The sequence below is a fragment of the Triturus cristatus genome, chromosome 6 (assembly GCF_964204655.1).
Source record: "Triturus cristatus chromosome 6, aTriCri1.1, whole genome shotgun sequence".
Lineage (NCBI taxonomy): Eukaryota > Metazoa > Chordata > Amphibia > Caudata > Salamandridae > Triturus > Triturus cristatus.
Window position 1 is genome coordinate 118,694,938 of NC_140589.1, and position 19,730 is coordinate 118,714,667.

Below are 19,730 nucleotides of genomic sequence, written 5' to 3' on the forward strand. Positions count from 1 at the left end.
CGGGTCTTCAACAAATGATTCGGACGAATTCAGATTTTGGACATTCTGCCTATTATCTCAGCAAGAATGTAGATTCTACTGTGCCAGGAAGGGACATCCTTCAATTAATTTCCTTATGTTAAGGTGCCTATACTAGCTGTTACCTCTGAAGAAAAAAAATACCTTTAAGGCAGATTTTTCATCATTCCTGTGAATAGTGATTTGTTAGAAGTTCTCGGCATGGTGCTTTATAAATTGATAGCTTACCCATTTTGACCCAATACATAAACAATGCATAAGCATTTCTGCATCATCAGCATCATTCTGGTCCCTCCCACCGTTTCCGGGAAAACTAGTCGACAGAGGCAGGCGTCAGCACCAACCTGCTTGCCGTCGAGGAGGACAACAATAGCACCACTGATACTGAACACAACACTCATGTACCTTCATATACTTAGAGGCGCCACCAGATTCCTTTCTCACCATTCACTGTACACTTTCAAGATCACAAACAAGACCACAATGCAGCCCCTTTCTTGTAATTGCTACCAAAAAGCTACCTTCAGGCAGTAAGAAAAGTCAGTGAACTCTAAACTCTATCCTCAATAAAACCATATGAGAAAGCATCCTTCCATTTAACTAAAAGTTATCTCAGATTTTCATTTCAAACAAACTACTTCACTCCCAGCATTTTTCACTAATTCTTCTTCCAAAGAAGAAAGGATCTCTGATTCCTTAGATGTCAGACGAGTTCTTAAATTTTATGTGGACAGAACTAAATATATTAATGAAACAAGTAACTTGTTAATACATTTTGGACCTCTGAGGACTGGTATGACTTCCTCTAAACAAACAACAGCTAATCATGTATTTGTCTTATTACTCTTTGTTATCAAATGGCTAACAAGGCTCTTCCTGGTAAACCTAGAGCTCACTCTACACATAGTAAAGCAGCATCTGTTACCAAGACAAAAAAAATTCCAATAACAGAAATATGTAAAGCAGATACACGGAAATATGGTCGTACAATGTTCAAGCATTGTTTGGACGAGGGCTCAAGAGCCGACTATTAGCTCATGTAACAATGCAGACGGAAATGTTACTAACTTGTAATCCTCTCGTTCGGCATAGCAGATATCCTCACTGAAGTCATAAAGAACCCTCTCTCCTCCCCGGTTGTCAATACAAATGTTATCTTTCTCAGTCTGTACTAATCTCATATCACCATTCAAAAATAACTTTGGCTATGGAGCAAACAGGCAGTACAGGCATGCTGGGAAGGGAAGCTGCTGGCTCCTTAAATAACTGCTTCTGCACTCTTGACCCAATCGGCACCTTTTCCTTAATGTTTTCTAATTGTATGTAGGCAATTGGTTATTTATACCAGAGAACTACATTGCATTCAGTCAAGTGCTGCCATGTTGTCCTATTTTATTAAATAATGCCTTTTATGGTTCAGAAAAATTCAGTTAAAACTGGCCTGTCTTGCTATTACTGGAGGTACTACTAACTATGGACAATGAAGTGCCTAACTCCATCTAAAGATTTACTTTGATTATTTTAAGAGGAAGTGTTCTGGGTCCCCGCAAATGCATGGAACTATTCTATATTTAAGAATAACGGTGAAGATCCTACGATTCAGGACTTGGAGTTACCACGGATGTACTCGAGTATAGGGGAACAGCTGGGAAGGGTCAGAGAATACAACATTCGTTCTGGATCTGGTATGGCTCTACCCTAGTTCACTGCATTACTAGTACAAAGAAACTGACGGCAGTTCATCATTCTCGTGTACACTAGAAAGAAAGTCAAAGTTTATTGTTGCGACAGCCACAAGCAAAATGGAAGACTTTGAAAATAAAACATTTTTATTTTATAAAAGTTAGCAGTTAGGAAGTGAGGAGGGACTACAACTCTTCCATGTACGTAAAGAATAAAAGATAAAGAACTGCAAGTGAAAGTGAGACTAGGTTCCACATCAATGCAAACCTTATTTAGGAGTGCTTTATCACCTAAACTGGCATTGGCCACCACTTAGGTTTGTCAAAATCATGGCTGCTCTGGTAAACGGCATATGGCCACAAAAGTAAAAACTATTATGTTGAAAACCTTACCAATAACTAGCATGCTAAACATCAAACCGTGTATGGTTCAAAAACTGAAAAAAGAGCTGTGTGTATTTTACAATCACAAATACTACTGCTTAGCTGCTTCTTAAAATGTGTTAATACACTAATATGAACTCTGAAAACGTCAGAAAAATCAGAATTCACCTCATAAAACGAGATACGGAACTGACTTAGGTTTGTATTCAAATACTCAAAACTTAAAACACTGAAAAACATTAAACTCTTTAAATGTAATGTAAGTATCAGTAAGTGAATTAGTAAACACTTGAAGGCAATGCTCTCACAGGAGCCCTTGACACTTGTTATATTTCTTGGGGTCCCTAAAAACAGGTACAGTCTTTATATAACGGAAGCGATGCATGGACACCTTAGAACGTCCCTCAACGGGAAGGTGGTTCACAAGTCAAGGAGATGACACCCTGGCAGACCAAAATAGAGCCGGGGGTAGGCAGGTCAGCATGTGGCCACGTATCGCCACCACAATAAGAGTAGAACACTCCTTCTCAAGTCCACTAATTGAGTGAAGGTATTGGAAAAAGAGTTTCCAGGTAGGGAGTGCAGGAGTAGAGGTTAAAGATGGTTTAACTGTTTTATTCTTTCTTGTCACAAATCTCTATTAACACGTTTCTGGTGCTTGCTCAAAGCCAAATGCATTATGTACCTGTACTACTGTAAAAGTAAAATCTGAAGTTGGGATTTCAGTTTCCAGAGAAGCATCAAATCTGGTTGTATGACGGAACCACGCATGTGATTATATCGCATGCCATAACAATGTAGTCTTTACTACGACTGCGTCTTTACCACGCATACCTTTACAACAAATGTCATTCTACAGGCATGATTGGTAAAGATCAAACCCCAGCCCAACCAACCCGAGCTCTAAAACCCGGCTTACAACCCTGCAAACCACCAAGCCATAAAAACTACCCCGACCCCCCACCCTGAGCCCTAAAACCCGGCCCCCAGCACTAAACGATCCCGACCCCAGCCCACCTGCCCGAGCCCTAAAACCAACTCCCAGCCCTAAAAGCTTCCCCTTCCCCCGAGCCCTAAGACCTGGCCCCCAGCCCTAAAAACAACCCCAGACCCCAGCCCTGTGTCCTAAAAACACCCCTTCAACACTAAAAACTACCCCGAACTCCCCCCCCACCGCCCTAAAATCTGTCCCAAGCCCTACTTACCAACCTTGCTGTTCCCCCACGCAATCTCTCTTCCCATCTGCTCTGAATCTAGAGTACGGACTGCCTTTACCACGCAAATCTGTGGTAAAGGCAAGCGTGGTAACGGAACGTGTGGTTCTGCTCACATTGTAAATGCTGTATCCCTAGGCGCCATAAAATGAGCCAACACTTCATTTCCAGTGAAGTTTTAAGATACAGTTTGTGACTACAAACCGCCCCATAATGCGCCAATGAAAGCAAAAAATTATAGAAAAAAATATTCAGAACTGGAGTGCCATTTGTGAGTACAAGGAAAAAATCTGTCAGAGCAAGTATCCATTACAAAGACTCATTTAATTGAACAAACATTTAACTATGTAGAAACAAAGTTCGAAAATGTATATCAGAACAAATGTGGTCTTCAAAAGCTACTTCATCTGTATTCACATCACCCAAAATACTTTCAATAGGTCATTATTACAGAAGTCAGCTAGTTTTAATTTCCTTTCTAAAGATTGTATGCGCAATTGTTCAAGTTTGAAACCTAAGGTGCACAGCGAACAAAATTTTAAATCATTAAAATAGGGCTCACAAAGAGATGCATTACAATTAACTGATCAAAAAGCTAAAACTGTTTGACACAAAACTTCTTACCAGTTGTCAGATAAGGAGCACAAAAAGCCTTGCATTCTTTCCAGTACTGTTTTGTAAACTGGGGTGTCATAAAGGTCCAGCAGAGGTTGTGGTAAGCCTGAGATGGAAAGAAAACTGTTATTTTTTGGCAAAGCTTGCTTTCAATAATTAGTTAGTGCCTAGCTTCTTTGTTACTAGACTTGTTACTAGACTTCATGACCTGACATGTCGAAGATTCACCAGAGACAAAAATTTAAACAAGCACGACAACAAGACCAGCAGAAATTAATTTAAGCATATTTAAACTTGCCTTTGCAACTAGTGGATCGGTATTTTAGTGGTCTTGATAAAAGATCAATTAAAGCCTTTGCATGGCATTTTACGAAGGACTAATTAGTACCCATGTGATTCTTGTACTCTTAAATTGTGCTTTCTTCTCCTTCACAATTTTGTTGTGTCAGGCAAAGCAGGATACATTTTCTCCAAAAGAAGATGCAACTTTAAACTTTTCTGGTACATATGATTAAAGAGCTGCATTTATGCAGGGAGGAGTACAAGAATCAACATGGAAGTAATTGTTTGCCATTTTGGTTCTTTAACCATTCACACTGTCTTAGGAGGGAAATGATTTACTTACCTGTAACTTCGGTTCTCCAGAATTGGTATTTTTCATAGATTCACACTGAGAGAGGATTATTAGTTGAAGTGAACGGTAGTCTTCTTCAAGTAATACGGGCACTATTCATCACTGGGTTCATTTAGGTCTCGATTTAAACCTGAACTCAACCCTTGGTAGCTGAAGCACAGAGCTTCACTTAGGAGAAATGTGTAAAACGTTTATCAGCACCAAGTAGAAAATAACACACACAAAAAACTAACTCCACACAGCAAATTTTGATGAACAGACAAATTGACAAACCATGGATGTAGGAAACCGGAGAAATTATTTTTAGAAGTTTAAAAGGATAGACTGGGTCAAAGTGAGGGTGGACCGGAAAGGAGTGCAGGTCTGATACAGAAATCAAGCTGGTCCCAGTCGAGAGTTTCACCATCTCACTTCATTACTGAAATGTAAGTTGAAAATCCTCAGCGGGGCAAGTCATCAGGTGTTGCCAAGATAGGTTCCATGAGGCCCGACATTCGTCAAATGAAGTCCTGATGAAGCCATTGACTTTTGGCAGGAACACTCAGAGCTGGAGGAACTCTAAATTCGTCTCCCAGCATGGTCTCTCACCAGCCAGAAACTTTTGACATCCGCACACGGTGAAGATTTCTATTTTCTATTTTCAGACTTCATCACCTTTTTGACCCGCTCGGATCCCTCCTGTGGGGCACGGCTGCAAGCTGTAGCTGAATAGGGCTCTATGAGGACAGAGTACCTCCTCCGAGATGTCCAACTGAAACGGATTTGCTGCTGCGGAAAAGCTCTTTGCGGAAGCAACCTGAATCTTTGGCACAGCGGTAAAACACCCGTCAGATTGACTTGGTAGGTTGGTACTAGTGTTCTTTCAATTCGCCAAGCAAAAATTCATGAAAAAGTCCCAGCTGTTAGAGTTAGGCAGGATGAGTACACTGACACTTATTCAAGGGCCCTAGGATTTTAGGGACACCACTTGGGGGTAAAGGACTCGCTCCAGGAGAAGCCACAAGAAGGGTCCAGGGTAGGTCCAGTTGGAACGGGTCAGCTTATCTCTTCAGGAATTTGAGCTTCTTGTAGCTTCTGTGTACCTGTAGCATAATAGGCCAGCCAACTGACTCTTGCAAATCATCTTCTTAGTCCTGGGTACAAGTGAGAGCAGATCCAGCGCTTGGGGTCCCTCCACACGTTCAACAGCAGTGCAGTCCTCCTGTCTTCCACAGGCCGAGATGTATTCTGAAGAGGGTACTGGATGCCACTTTAATGCCCATTGCCAGCATGTGAGTGACAGAACACCTGTCCACTCCCTAGCCAATGGGGAAAATGTTCCCAGGGGTGCACCTACCCAGTTTTGTAGCACTTCCTGTCTGTTTTACTGTAGTGCCCCTCTCTACCGTCAACCAATATGGCAGATCCTTTCTTCCCTGGTGCAGCCTCCATGTGCCTACCCATAGATGTGGCTAGTAAAATGGACAAACCCTATCTTGTGGTCACTGAAAACTAGTTCGGGGCAGCCCTTCTCCCAGTGGGATTGGTGCCCAACTTGCTAGCATGACAATGAAGGGTGAAGGACTAGGAGTGTGAGTGACAGAGTAAGCCCCTTTTGCCCTTCAATTCAGTTCCACTGTAGACCCCAGATGACCATTCTGTCAGGGGGAAAGCATTTAGCACTACCAAGCCTTATGTCCACTGTCTGTTAATGGCTCTCCTGGGAAAAGATGTGTATTGCTCCCAGTCAGGTGTCACTGAACACTGGCAGGAAGGCAAATTCGGCTTAGGCAGGAAACTGCCAACTTTGTAAATTTGACATTTTAAAAATAGTAAATTCAATCCAACTTGACCATTAGATTGGATTTTAAATTACTATGAATTTTAATCATTTAATCATGGGTCTAGCTATTCCCAAACTTATGTTTTATAATGTACCTCAGGAGTTTGCAAGGGAGAGCCAGCATTGACACAGTAAAATCCACTTTGGAGATTTTTCACTGCCATGGCATGTAAAACTTAAGCACACATGATCAACTTTTAAAATACCATGCGGCCTGCTTGATGGGCATTTATAGCTATCTTGGGGGTGACCAATATGTATTTAAAAGAGGAAGGTTTAGGCCTGGCAAAAGGTTTATTTTATCAGGTTGACTTTGCAGTTTAAAAGCTGCACATGATTGTATCAGCACTTTAGTTGTGGCACATTAGGTGCTAGAGTCCACTAGTGACATTTAACTATCAGACCTGTGGGTAACTGGGGTATCGTATATTAGGAGCTAATAGTTAAATATATTGTGCCCATTAGGGTTGTTCGCCATTCAACATGTTTGTAGGGGGTCAGAGCACATGCACTGCAACCTGATTAGAAGGGTCCAAGTGTACAGAGACCAACACCATCAATCCAAACAAATGGGTTGGGCATGCGAAGAGAGATATTTCCTTACACACATGCTTGAATCATTTCCAGTCATCCAGCTGGGAACCCTTGGTACTCCGCAAAACAGCTTGCAATACACTCCATTGCAAAGTACATGGAGTACACACAACCAATCCACCCCTTTCTGTGATCCAAAATGTAGCCAATGAGAGAGCAGCACTCTCATCCCTTCCCAGACAGAGACTTCAAATGCTAGATTTTCTAGTTTGCAACAGTAAAGACAAAGACATACGAAGAGCCTGATAAGAGAGGCAGAGGGAGGGTCTCAGATGAATCTATAAACTAAAGCTGGAGAACCAAAGCTACAGGACAGTAACTAGTCTTCTCCAGCACTCGATCTTCCATAAATTCAAATGCCTGAATCTAGGTGAACAGATCAGTATACAAAAAAAACAGAATGAGGTCCACCTTATAAAAGCAGGTTTCAGAGCACTGCTCTTCCTACTGACGCTCCCTTTCTGTACAGTGATATTTTGAGAATATATGAATCGTTCTCCAGGTTTCTGCATCACAAATGCCCTATAGAGATACTCCAGCTAAGTGAGAAGTTGTGACAGCCATATTCCAAGTCGAGTGAGCTCTAACCGTGCCAGTGAGAGGTGTGGTCATAAGCCTGTGGGCCATTGAGGTACAAACTACAAATCATTTGACCAAAGTCTGCTTTATTACGGGTTCACCCTTACAGGGGAAACCACAGGCTAAAAACAGCTAATGACCCGACGTAACTCCTTTTTTTTTTAAAGGTAGAATTAAAGGCATCTTTTGAACTCCAGAGTATGTGGAGCTATTTCAGGTTTTATTGTAGGTTTTGTAGATGTAGATAAGGATAATGTTACTTACCCAGTGAGCATCTGCTCTTGGTATATAGAGCTGTGATTCACATGCTTTGTATACTCCTGCCATCTAGTGTTGGGTGCGGATGTTTGCAGGTTGTTTCTGTTCAAAGTCTTTCAAGTCACGAGGTAGGTGACTCCTCCTTTCGGCGACAGTGCGCATAGGCAGTGACTCGATTGTTATCCCTCAGAGGGTGAGAATGGAGTTAGTAAAGGTAGAATAGAGAGATCTATGCCTATGTATGTAAAGTTAGAAAACTGCAACAGATATAGGTACCAGGGAAGGCAGGTGGGTGCATGTGAATCTACAGCTCTACAAGCCAAGAACAGATGCGTACTGGGTAAGTAACATTATCCGTTTGAGGCATGTGAACTGTAGATCACATGCTTTGCATAGACTATACAGCAGTAAACTCCCAAAGTGGTGGCTAACCTGTAGCTGTTGCAGTTGTTTGAAAAAGTGTTTCAAGTACTGCCTGGCTGACATTAGCTTGTTGCCTCGCTAACACATCTACACTATAGTGTTTGTTGAATGTGTGTGGTGTAGACCATGTTGCTACCTTACAGATGTCAGCTAGGGGAATATTCCCCGAGGCGGCCATAGTAGCCTCTATTTTGCAGGTGGAATGCGTTCTAGGGGGTATTGTCAAGGATCTTTTCGCATTCACATAACATGTTTGGATACATTTTATGATCCATCTTGCAATGCCCGATTTAGATATGGGATTGCTTTTGTCTGGTGGCGAAAAAGCAACAAAGCTGTTTTGTTTTACGAAAATGTTTTGTTCTTTCCACATAATATAGTAGAGCTCTTCTAACATCTAGTGTGTGTAGAACTCGTTCCGTTACAGAATAAGTTTGAGGAAAGAACACAGGTAACTCAACTGATTGATTGATGTGAAAAGCAGGAACCACTTTAGGGAGAAATTTGGGATTGGTTCAAAGAACCACTTTATCTTTGTGAAGCTGAAAGAAAGGCTCTTGTATAGTTGGTGCCTGGAGTTCACCAACTCTCCTTAAGGAAGTGATTGCAATAAGAAAAACAACCTTCCACGAGAGAAACTGTAGTTGACACTTGTTCATTGGTTTAAAAGGTGGACCCATAAGCCTCATAAGCACTATGTTAAAGTTCCATACTGGTGCAGGTGGAGCTCTTGGTGGTATTACTCTTTTTAGTCCTTCCATAAAGGCTTTAATCACTGGTACTCTGAATAGAGATAAGTGTTATCTGTTTTGTAAATATGCAGCTACTGCTGCTAAATGCAATCAAATGGATTTGTAGGCTCTGAGGTTGAGATGCAGCTTTTGGTGTAGAACTACTAAGAGCTCTAACAGGGTGCTGAACCAAGGTTGAGTGCCCATGTGGGAGCTATGAGAAGGAATTTGAGAGATGATGGTCAGAGCTTCCGAACTACTAACAGAATGAGTGAGAGGCGGAAAAGCATAGGCAAATATCCCTGACCAGTTGATCCATAGGGCATTGCCTTTGGAGAGCAGGTATGGGAACCTAGAGGCGAAGCTTGGGCATTTTGCGTTTTGAGCTGTGGCGAACAGGTCTATGCGAGGAAATCCCCATTACTTAAAGTAGGGAAGAAGAATCTGGGGGCGAAGTTCCCACTCGTAGATTTGCTCTCTGTCTGCTGAGAAGGTCTGCAGTTTGATTGTTTACTCCTGGAAGATGTTCTGCTAGGAGATACATTTTGTGATGTATGGTCTATTTCCAAATGGCTTGTGCAAGGCGTGACAGTTGGAGTGTGCATCCCCCTGTTTTTGTAAATAGATCATAGCTATCATGTGGTCTGTGCAGGCTAGGACAATTTTGCCTATTATGTGAGTTTGAAAGGCTTTGAGCCCTAACACTGCTAGTAGGTCAAGGTGATTTATATGGAGGTTCTTGTACTTTAAACTCCATAATCCTTGGATTGTGTAACTTTGTAGGTGAGCACCCCAACCAGTGAGCGATACGTCTGCTGTTAGCACCGTCTGTGGAACAGGGTCGAGAAAGGGCCGCCCTTTCAACACATTTTGTGGGTTCCACCACTGCAGAGCGCGATGGGTGCAGCCATCTACCAACACTAGATCGTTCAACTGACCCTGCGACTTGTTCCACTGACTTGCTAAGCATTCTTGAAGGGAACGCATGTGAAGTCTTGCGTGGGGAAAAATTATAATGCAAGACGTCATCATTCCTAGCAGTTGCATGAATACTTTTGCTGGCAATGATTGTTGGGCTGAAATTGAGTGAGAAGGGACTGAATACTGTGAATCCTGGCTGTATTGGGAGAGGCTAGAGTTTTCTGAGCGACTATCGTGGCTCCCAGGTAAGTTTGTGTGTTGGAAGGCTGTAGATGAGACTTCAACACATTTACTGTAAACCCTAGTTGGTGAAGTAAGTGAATAGTGGTTTGAGTGTGTTGGAGACCCATTTGGTAAGTGCTGGCTTTGATGAGCCAATCGTCCAGGTACGGGAAGACATGGATGTTGCCTTCTCAGATGTGCTGCAACTACTGCCAGACAGTAGGTAAATACCCTGGGAGCAGTGGTGACACCAAACGGTAGTACTTTGAATTGGTAATGATGGCCCGCGATGAGCGGAATGAATTGGAATGTGGAAATATGCATCTTAAGTCTAGAGTAGACATAAAATCGCCCTGCTGTTGAAGTGGGAGCACTTGAAGTGTCACCAAGTGGAAATGCTCTGAAAGTATTTAGAGGTTTAGTTCTCTGAGGTCTAGAATAGGTCTCAAGGAGCCGTCCTTTTTAGGCATGAGAAAGTATAGGGAGTACACGCCTGACCCTTGATGTTGGAACAGCACAGGTTCTACGGCTCCTTTGGACAGGAGAGATTAGACCTCTTGCTGAAGTAGATGTAAATGTTCTGGTGACATTTTGTGAGAACATGGTGGAATGTTTGGAGGATTGTTGGTAAGCTCCAGGCAATAACAATGTTGGATAATTCCTAACACCCATTTGTCTGTGGTGATAGAGTGCCAAATGGGGAGGAATTGTAGAAGACATCTCCCGACAGGTGTTAAATGATTGGGGGAAGTGTAGGCAAGTCACTGCTTGTTGGGGGAGGGGGAATTACATGGTGTGGAACCCCTGCATCAACCTTTGTTGTTGCTGCCCCTGTATCCTCCTCTAAAGAAGCTCCTTGTAGAGGAAGATCGATTGTTGCCTTTGTAGGAGGCAGCAGTATTATCTGACGACATGGTTTTCGACCCTCCACGGTAGGAGCAACAAAAGAAGCCCCGATTAGAGGGAGACTGCAGAGCTCCCATAGACTTGGCTACTTCTGTGTCTTTTTTTATTTTTTCTTATGACTTCGGGCCTGAAGAGTTATTTCATTGTCAAAAGGAGTATTAAAAATAGAATGTTGTACTTGGGTTTGAAGCCAGAAATCCGCAACCATGCATGTCTCCTTAACACACTAGTGTTGATTTCTCTAGCTGCGGTGTCTGCAGCATCTAAAGCTCATCTAATTGAGGAATTGGATAGGAGCTTCCCTTCCTGGACTAAATCCTGGGATTTTGCCTAGTGCTCATCTGGGAGGTGTTGTAGCAATTGCTCTATTTCGTCCCAGTGTGCTCTATCATATCTGGCTAGCAGGGCCTGGGTGTTGGCAATGCACCAGTGATTTGCTGCTTGAGCGGCTACTTGTTTACCGGAGGCGTCCAATAGTTTTGACTATGTCAGAAGGGAGAGCCTCCCCTGTAGTATGTGAATTGGCCCCTTTACGGGCATTGGAGACCACCAAGGAGTCAAGTGGTAACTGTCCTTCAATAAAGACTGGATCTGAGGAAGCAGGCTTATATTTTTCATCAATTCTGGGGGTGAGAATGCAAGCAAGCACAGGATCTTTAAGATATCATCGCCATGTCTCATCATACCTTTAAGCATAGGCAAAGTGTGGCTAGCCCTTTGTGTGCTACTAAGCGTTTCAAATAGGAAATCTACCTTTACAGATTCCTTATGTAATTGTACCCTATGATATTCCGCAGCTCTAGCCAATAATTCTAGATATCCTATATTGTCGTAAGGAGGAGAGGGCTTTGAAGGGTAAAGATCTGGGTCGGTATCTGTAGGTGAATCCTTATTATAATCCTTCCAGAGGGTCTATTGGTAAAATATTTCGGCTCAGTGCCCGACTTTGGCCGACTCGATCCAGAGCTGGAAGGCTTAGTGACCTGTTTCGGTGCCGAGCCGGAGGGCGGGGCATCAGAAACATCTTCTCGGTGCTGACCGTGGCCCAAAGGCAGGGGTGAGACCAAAGCCTTTTCTTTCGTCTGAATAGGAGTTTGGGTCAAGGGCCGTTCTGTACTCACGGGACGTTGACCTTGTGGCAAGCCTTCTTCCATCTCAGAGTCCGATTCTGGAATGAAGGCAAGTTCTTCTTGTTCTTCCTCGGCCCCTTGTGCGTCGAATTCGTGCTCGGATCCTTCACCGAAGATGTGCGGTGTGTATTCGACGTTTTGACTCTGCATTTCACGACGTCGAGCTTGATGATCACAGAGCGTTTTCATCAATCAGAACGATCTGCATGCGTCACAGTCCTGTTCGTTGTGCTCCGGAGACTAGCACAACTTGCACTCTTCGTGCGAGTCGATGAGCAGATACTTAGCGTGGCACCGAGGGAAGAATTTGAATGGAGTCCGTTCTATCGACTGCGAAGTGGACTGACGCGTTTAGGCCGGACGGCCTTTCCAAAGATCTTCGATCAAAGTAGAGTTTTCCTCGATGGATACGATACGCAGAGAAGTGGGATACACGTTCGACAATACTGACACGGGTAGAGTGGATTGCGCACCGAAGAAACGGTATCGAAGCGCAGCAATACACGCCCGAACCTGATGACGGAAAAAAATAATCCAACAATGGAGTCTGCGCCCATGCACACCATCATCGAAAGGAGGAGTCACCTACCTCATGACTGGAAAGACTTTTTCGAACAAAAACAACTTGCAAACATCCGGACCAACACTAGATGTCAGGAGAATGCAAAGTATGTGATCTACAGGTCACATGCCTCGAACAAAATTTTGGGATTCAGATGGAATGAAATGGCAACCTTAGGAATTTGGTCTGTAGCGATGAAGAGCACCTTAAGTTCACCAAGTGTTCCAGAGTCCTTGTTAGTGCTGCCAACTCCACAGCCGGACACCTTGGCTTTCAGAGGAAAAGGCCTGAAGACTACTTTCCGAATTCTTTGATTATTCTTGAAGCATGAAGACAGACGGTCTCCCTGTCCCTCTCAGATATCTTAAAATTTACAACAAAGGACTGACTGACATAAAAGTGAGACTAGATCCAGCCAATCTGAGTAGATCACGACAAATCTGAAGCAGTTTATTTCCAGAAGATTTTGATTTTCTTTCTTCGCCGAAAGAATTCATCTTCCATTTCACAGCATACATCTTAATAGTGGAAGGTGCCCTAGCTGCTTGAAGTACTTGTTTAACCTCTTCAGGTAAATTCCGATGACCAAATTCAAGTACTAATGAGCCAAGTAATCAAATGCAGGAACTGAGAATTGGAGTGAAAGATGTGTCACTTGTTCGTGGACAGATGTTTGAATTTTATCAAAGACTTTGTAAACACATTCCACAGCTGTGAACCTATGTTGCCTCGGCCAGGCAGGAACTACTAAGATCGCTGTGCGGTTCTGCCTCTTGATCTGGCAGTGAGCTCTTGGTATTACGAGAACTGGAGGGAATACGTAAGTGAATTTCCCCTTTCGATACAGTGCTACAGATTTGCCCTTGCATCCGGGGCTGAACCACCTGCTCACAGACAGGGGGCAATTCTTATTCTAATCCATTGCAAGCATGTCCCAAAGTTGTTTTCCCCTTCGGTGGGATATTAAATGTAGTCTAGCACTCATTCGTAAAAAGTCAAACACATTTCTGCTGAGAATCCACCAATTTGTTCAGCAACACAGGGACGTTTTTCACGCCAAGTTCTGCAGATAGTTCTAAGTTTCATGAAATCCCATATCGATAGTTTTTCGGCTTCAAGCAGCAATACAAGAGACTTCATATCTCTCTGCTCCTGAAAGTAGTACTCAATGGTAGTGTTGTCTGTTCACACCATGACTTGGGAGTCATTTACCTTTGGGAGGAATGCTGCTGAAGATAGTCAGACTGTCCTGAGCCTAAACAGAACAACTCCCTTCTCCAAAACAGTCATTCCTCCTACAGGGTTGGAAGGGTCCTATCCCTCTCTCAGAAGGTAGGCTGGCTTTTAGGCACTTCCAGTCAGGTATACAGCTCTTCCAGCAACAGGTAGACTCGGGTACCAGCTTGAGTGTTGCACATTGCCCTTTTTGCAGGGTTATCCCTAAACATTTTGCCTTCTTCGCCCTAATTTTTCTGAACTGTTTTGTTGGCTTTAGGACTCTGGGCACTTTACCACCAATAGCCAGTGCTACAGTGCATATGCGCTCTGTCTAAATTCTACTGGTGATTGGTTTATCAGGATTGGCATATTTGATTTGCTACTAAGTCCCTGGCAAAGTGCACCAGATTTGTCCAGTGCCTGTAAATCAAATGCTACTAGTGGACCCGCAGCACTGATTGTGCCATCCACATGAGTAGCCCAGCAAACATGTCTCAGACCTGCCACTGCAGTGTATGTGTGTGCAGTTTTAAACTGCCATTTCAACCTGGCAAGTGCAACCCCTTGCCAGGCCCAAACATTCCCTTTTATTACATGCAAGTCACCCCTAAGATACGCCTAAGGCAGCCCCATTGGCAGGGTGCAGTATGTTTAAAAGGTAGCACATGTACTGGTGTGCTTTACATGTCCTAATAGCGAAATACTGCTAATTTCATTTTTCACTAATGCAAGGACTATCTTTCCCATAGGGTAACATGCAGATTGCCTTGAAATATCTTGCCTCCTTTTAAGAAGTCCCAGAGCCAAAGACTTTACCTACCGGTGCCTGGACTCTTCTGTGGCACCGCCCGGAGTACAATGCAGCTCCTGCTTTGCGGTTGAAGAATCAAAGCATTGCCATCTTCAAGGCTGTAAAATCAGCGCTTTGCCAACACAGTGCGTCTAGATTTTCGGCACATCGTACTTCGACACTGTCTCTTCATTAATGTTGCCCAACAAAAAGGAACAGAGGACGCATGTCCAGAGATCGACGCATCACCTTTTCTGGGAGTAAGGAACTGATATCTCCCAGGGGAGTAAGGAACCAATGCATCGCTTTGTTTTTCAGGCTCCTCACCTCCCCTGCATTTGTTTGTCTTTGAATTGTGATGCATAGCAGGTACTTCGTGCTAAAAGCTACACATCCATAGATTTTTATGGACTACATTTGCTTAAACCTTTGAAAAGGGATATCTCTACTTCTGTATGTTGGCTTTTTGTTGTTTTGGTCTTGACATATTCAGATAAATATTGGCTATTTTTCTAAATTGGTGTGAACTCCTTTTGTAGTGTTTCCACTGTGTTAGTGTGTATGTACAAATGCTTAACACATTGCCTCTGAGATAAGCCTGACTGCTCATGCCAAGCTACCAAGGGGGTGAGCAGGTTTTATCTTAGCTCTGTGATCCCCTTATCCTGGCTAGAGTGAGGGTACCTACTTGGACAGGGTGCAAACCACTGCCAACTAGAGACCCCATTTCTAATAGAGCAGTTCTCCAAGCAGTCTGCGGAGCACTCCATTCCTCAGTCACAGAGAACTTGGAACTTGAACAACAAGTGGGATAGCGCGGTCCTACTTTTATACATTAACAGTAGACCGGATATGCGTTTCCATCATCTGCACTTTCAGAACAGGTTTAGGGCACTTCTCCTTTCATGTGCCCTTTCCAGGCTGCTCTCCAGACACAGCTTTTGTGTGGACTTCCTCTGCAGCCTGAAGCAACAACAAACATGCATTGGAAATGCAATAGATCTCGCATTTGTTTGAGTTAGAACTGCTGGCATTGTAAATGGTAATGTTTTTACATCTACTTCACAGGAGTCGAAATTACCAGGTAACTACTAGGTGTTTGGTGTTATCCTATCTCCCCAGCTTCACGATGTAGCTGGAAAGGCAATGATGAAACAACATTTTAAATCTACACAAACTATAGGTGGATACCTACTGTGTGTATATTCCTTACTTATCCCTGCATATTAACATTACTACATACCTAAGAATATACGCCAGTTTTAATAGAGCAAATGGACAAACTGACAATTCTCTCATCATTTACAGTAATGAACTAGCCGGGCAGCAGGCAATAAAGGAGGTACATTAGGACCATTCCTCCTTGACATACATCCACACACCATAAACACACATACACAACAACAACCAATAAAGTTTTGGTGATTGTTTGGGCCACACAATGTACACCATGTACACAAAGCATCTAAAGATGAGTGAGGAACATCAAAGAGGAAATGAAACCAAGAAACAGTTTTCCTGGTCAAATCTAGAGTGCTTAGAAAGGAATATGCTACTTACCAGTATGCATCTGTTCTTGGCATGTACAGCTGCAGAGTCACACACTTAGGATAGTAGATCGCCATCTGGTGTTGGGCTTGGATGCTTGCAGGTTGTTGGTGTCTTCGGAAGAAGTCTTTGGTCACAAGATAGGCGACTCCTCCCTTGGACGACAGTGTGCATGGGCATCAATTCCATCGTGAGATTGTTTTTCGCCATGATGGGAAATTATGGAGTTTGTAGAAAAGAGAGAGATGTCCATGTGTGTTGTCTAAGTAAGACAATGCTGGAACAGATACAGGTCCCGGGGAGGTGGGTGGGCGTGTGTGACTCTGCAGCTCTACATGCCAAGAACAGATGCATACTGGTAAGTAGCATATTCTGTTCAAGACATATGAGCTGCAGATCACACACTTAGGATAGACTATATAGCAGTATCTCCCCTAGCGGTGGTCACCTGTATCGGGTGCAGCAGTTTGAAACAAAGTTTTAAGGACAGCCTGACCCACAGAAGCTTGTTGCTTTGCTTGTACATCAACACAATAGTGTTTGGTAAAGGTGTGTGTTGTAGACCATGTGGCTGCCTTACAAATATCTTCTAAGGGAATGTTTCCTAAGAATGCCATGGAAGCCCCTATTTTGCGTGTGGAATGCGCTCTAGGGGGAACGGTTAGCGTGCGTTTAGCCTTGTGGTAGCTTATTGGATACATTTAACTATCCACCTAGCTATCCCAGATTTGGAAATGGGGTTGCCTTTATGTGGTGGAGAGAAAGCGACAAACAATTATTTTGCGGAATGATTTGGTTCTGTCGATGTAGTAAAGAAGGGCTCTTTTAACGTCTAGGGTATGAAGAGCTCTTTCAGCTACCGAGTTTGGATTTGGGAATAATACTGGTAACTCTATTGATTGGTTAAGATGGAACGGAGATATGACTTTTGGAAGGAACTTCGGATTTGTTCTAAGAACCACTTTGTTACGGTGTAATTGTAAGAATGGTTCTTGTATGGTTAAAGCCTGGATCTCACTTACCCTTCTGAGGGATGTGATAGCGATAAGGAAAGCCACTTTCCATGTGAGGAACTGTAGTTCGCATTTATGCAGAGGTTCAAATGGGGGTCCCATGAGCCTTGTAAGAACAATGTTTAGATTCCACACTGGAGAGGGTGGTAATCTGGGAGGAATAATTATTTTTAGTCCTTCCATGAAGGCTTTGATCGCAGGTACTCTAAAGAGTGACAAGTGTCTATTTTGTAAGTAGGCTGCTAATGCTGCTCGGTGGAGACGTATGGATGAGTATGCCAAATTACATCTTTGCAAGTGCAGTAAGTAGCAAATGATATCCTGGATGGATGCATACAGTGGGTTTATGTGATTGTTAGTGCAGTAAATGGCAAATCTTTTCCATTTCGCAGCGTAGCAGGCTCTAGTGGTAGGTCTTCTGGCTTCTCTTATAATATTCATGCAGTCTGGTGGTAGGTTGAGATAACCGAACTCTAGGACTTCAGTAGCCAGATTGCCAGGTTCAGTTGACCTGGATCTGGGTGTCTGATTTCTCCATGGTTCCGGGTTAATAAGGACGGGGAGAGATGCAGTTTTTGGTGTGGCACTAGCGAGAGTTCCAGTAGTGTTGGGAACCACGGTTGGCGTGCCCATGTGGGAGCTACTAAGATCAGTTTGAGAGACTGTTGCCTGAGCTTGCGTACCACTAATGGAATGAGTGGGAGAGGCAGAAAACCGTACGCAAATTTGCCTGACCAGTTCATCCATATTGCATTACCCTTTGACTCCGGGTGGGGAAACCTGGCGGCGAAGGTTGGGCATTTTGCGTTTGTGTGTGGCGAACAGATCTATGTCTGGTTGGCCCCATTGTTGGAAAAAGGGTATTAGGACTTGGGGATGTAGTTCCCATTCGTGGATTTGTTGAGTCTGTCAACTTAACAGATCGACAATCTGATTGTGAACCCCTGGAAGGTGTTCTGCAAGTAGGTATATTTTCTGGGGAATGGCCCATCTCCAAATGTTCTGTGCGAGCTGGGACAGCTGGAGAGAATGTGTGCCCCCTTGTTTTTGTACATGGCTGTCCTGTTGTCTGTCCGGATGAGGACAGTTTTGTTTTGGAGATGTAGTTGGAATGATTTTAGTGCTAGGAACACTGCTAGCAGTTCCAGGTAATTGATATGAAGCATTTTTTGTTGAGTGGTCCATTTGCCCTGAGTGGTGTGGCCGAGGAGATTGGCTCCCCATCCTGTGAGGGATGCGTCTGTTGTCAGCACTATCTGTGGAAGAGGCTCTAGGAACGGCCGCCCTTTTGAGAGGTTTGTTATGTTCCACCATTTGCGAGAGCGATTTGTGCGGCTGTCCACCAACACCAGATCCGTAAGTTGTCCGTGAGCCTGGTTCCACTGAACTGCTAGACATTCTTGCAAGGGGCGCATTTGAAGTCTGGCATAAGGCACAATGAAGATGCAGGACTCCATCATGCCTTTGAGTTGCATGAACACTCTTGCTGGAAGAGTGTTGGATTTGGAATTTTGCGATAAGAGCTTGTATATTGGCTATCCTGGCTGGATTGGGATATGCTAGGGCTGTGGAGGTGTTTATGGTGGCTCCTAGATACTGATGTATGTGAGCATGTTGGAGGTGAGATTTGGGATAGTTTATTGTGAATCCCAAGTTGTGTAAGATTTGGATGGTTTGGTTAGTGTGTAGAACACACTTGTTGAATGACTTGGCTTTTATTAGCCAGTCGTCTAGATACGGGAAGACATGGATTTGTTGCCGTCTGAGATGTGCTGCTACTACTGCTAGACATTTTGTGAATACTCTGGGTACGGTTGTTATCCCGAATGGAAGGACTGTAAACTGGTAGTGTTGTCCGTCCACCACAAACCTTAAATACTTCCTGTGGGCAGGATGTATGGGAATGTGGAAGTAGGCGTCCTTGAGATCTAGTGTGGTAAGGAAATCGCCTTGTTGCAGTAGTGGGAGCACCTGTTGAAGCGTGATCATATGGAAATGATCTGAGTTGATATACAGATTTAGTGGTCTGAGGTCGAGTATTGGTCTTAGAGTCCCATCCTTTTTGGGGATTAGGAAGTACAGTGAGTATACCCCTGTACCCTGATGTTCTAAGGGAACTGGTTCTATTGTGTGTTTTTGAAGCAATGAGAGAACCTCTTGCTTGAGGAATGTAAGATAGTCCGGTGACATGGAACGCTGTTTGGGTAGTATGTGGGGGAGTGGGGGGGGGGGGGGGGGGGTTGATGTGAGTTCCAGGGCAGTAACCATACTGGATAATTTGTTTGACCCACTTGTCTGTTGTAATGGAGTTCCAGACATGTAGGTACTGTGATAGTCTTCCCCCGACTGGAGTGGAATGGTCTGGGGGGAGTGGAGGAAAGTCACTGTTTTGTGGCAGGAAGGTGCGAGTGTTATTACCTCGTCCTCACCCCTTGTTGTTTCCTCTGTTTCCTCTGTATCCGCCTC

At 43.7% G+C, this 19,730-nt stretch overlaps 1 protein-coding gene across 3 annotated transcripts in view; it reads right to left on the reverse strand.

Annotated features, from left to right (window-relative positions):
- Positions 1–19,730, reverse strand: part of LOC146816485 (exportin-5-like) — an 819,517-nt gene that overhangs the window by 393,518 nt on the left and 406,269 nt on the right. For all 3 annotated transcript variants that reach the window (XM_085610334.1, XM_085610332.1, XM_085610333.1), the window contains exon 22: positions 3,923–4,019. In XM_085610334.1, the coding sequence (XP_085466460.1) occupies positions 3,923–4,019 (97 nt within the window). The remainder of the gene's footprint in view (positions 1–3,922; positions 4,020–19,730) is intronic.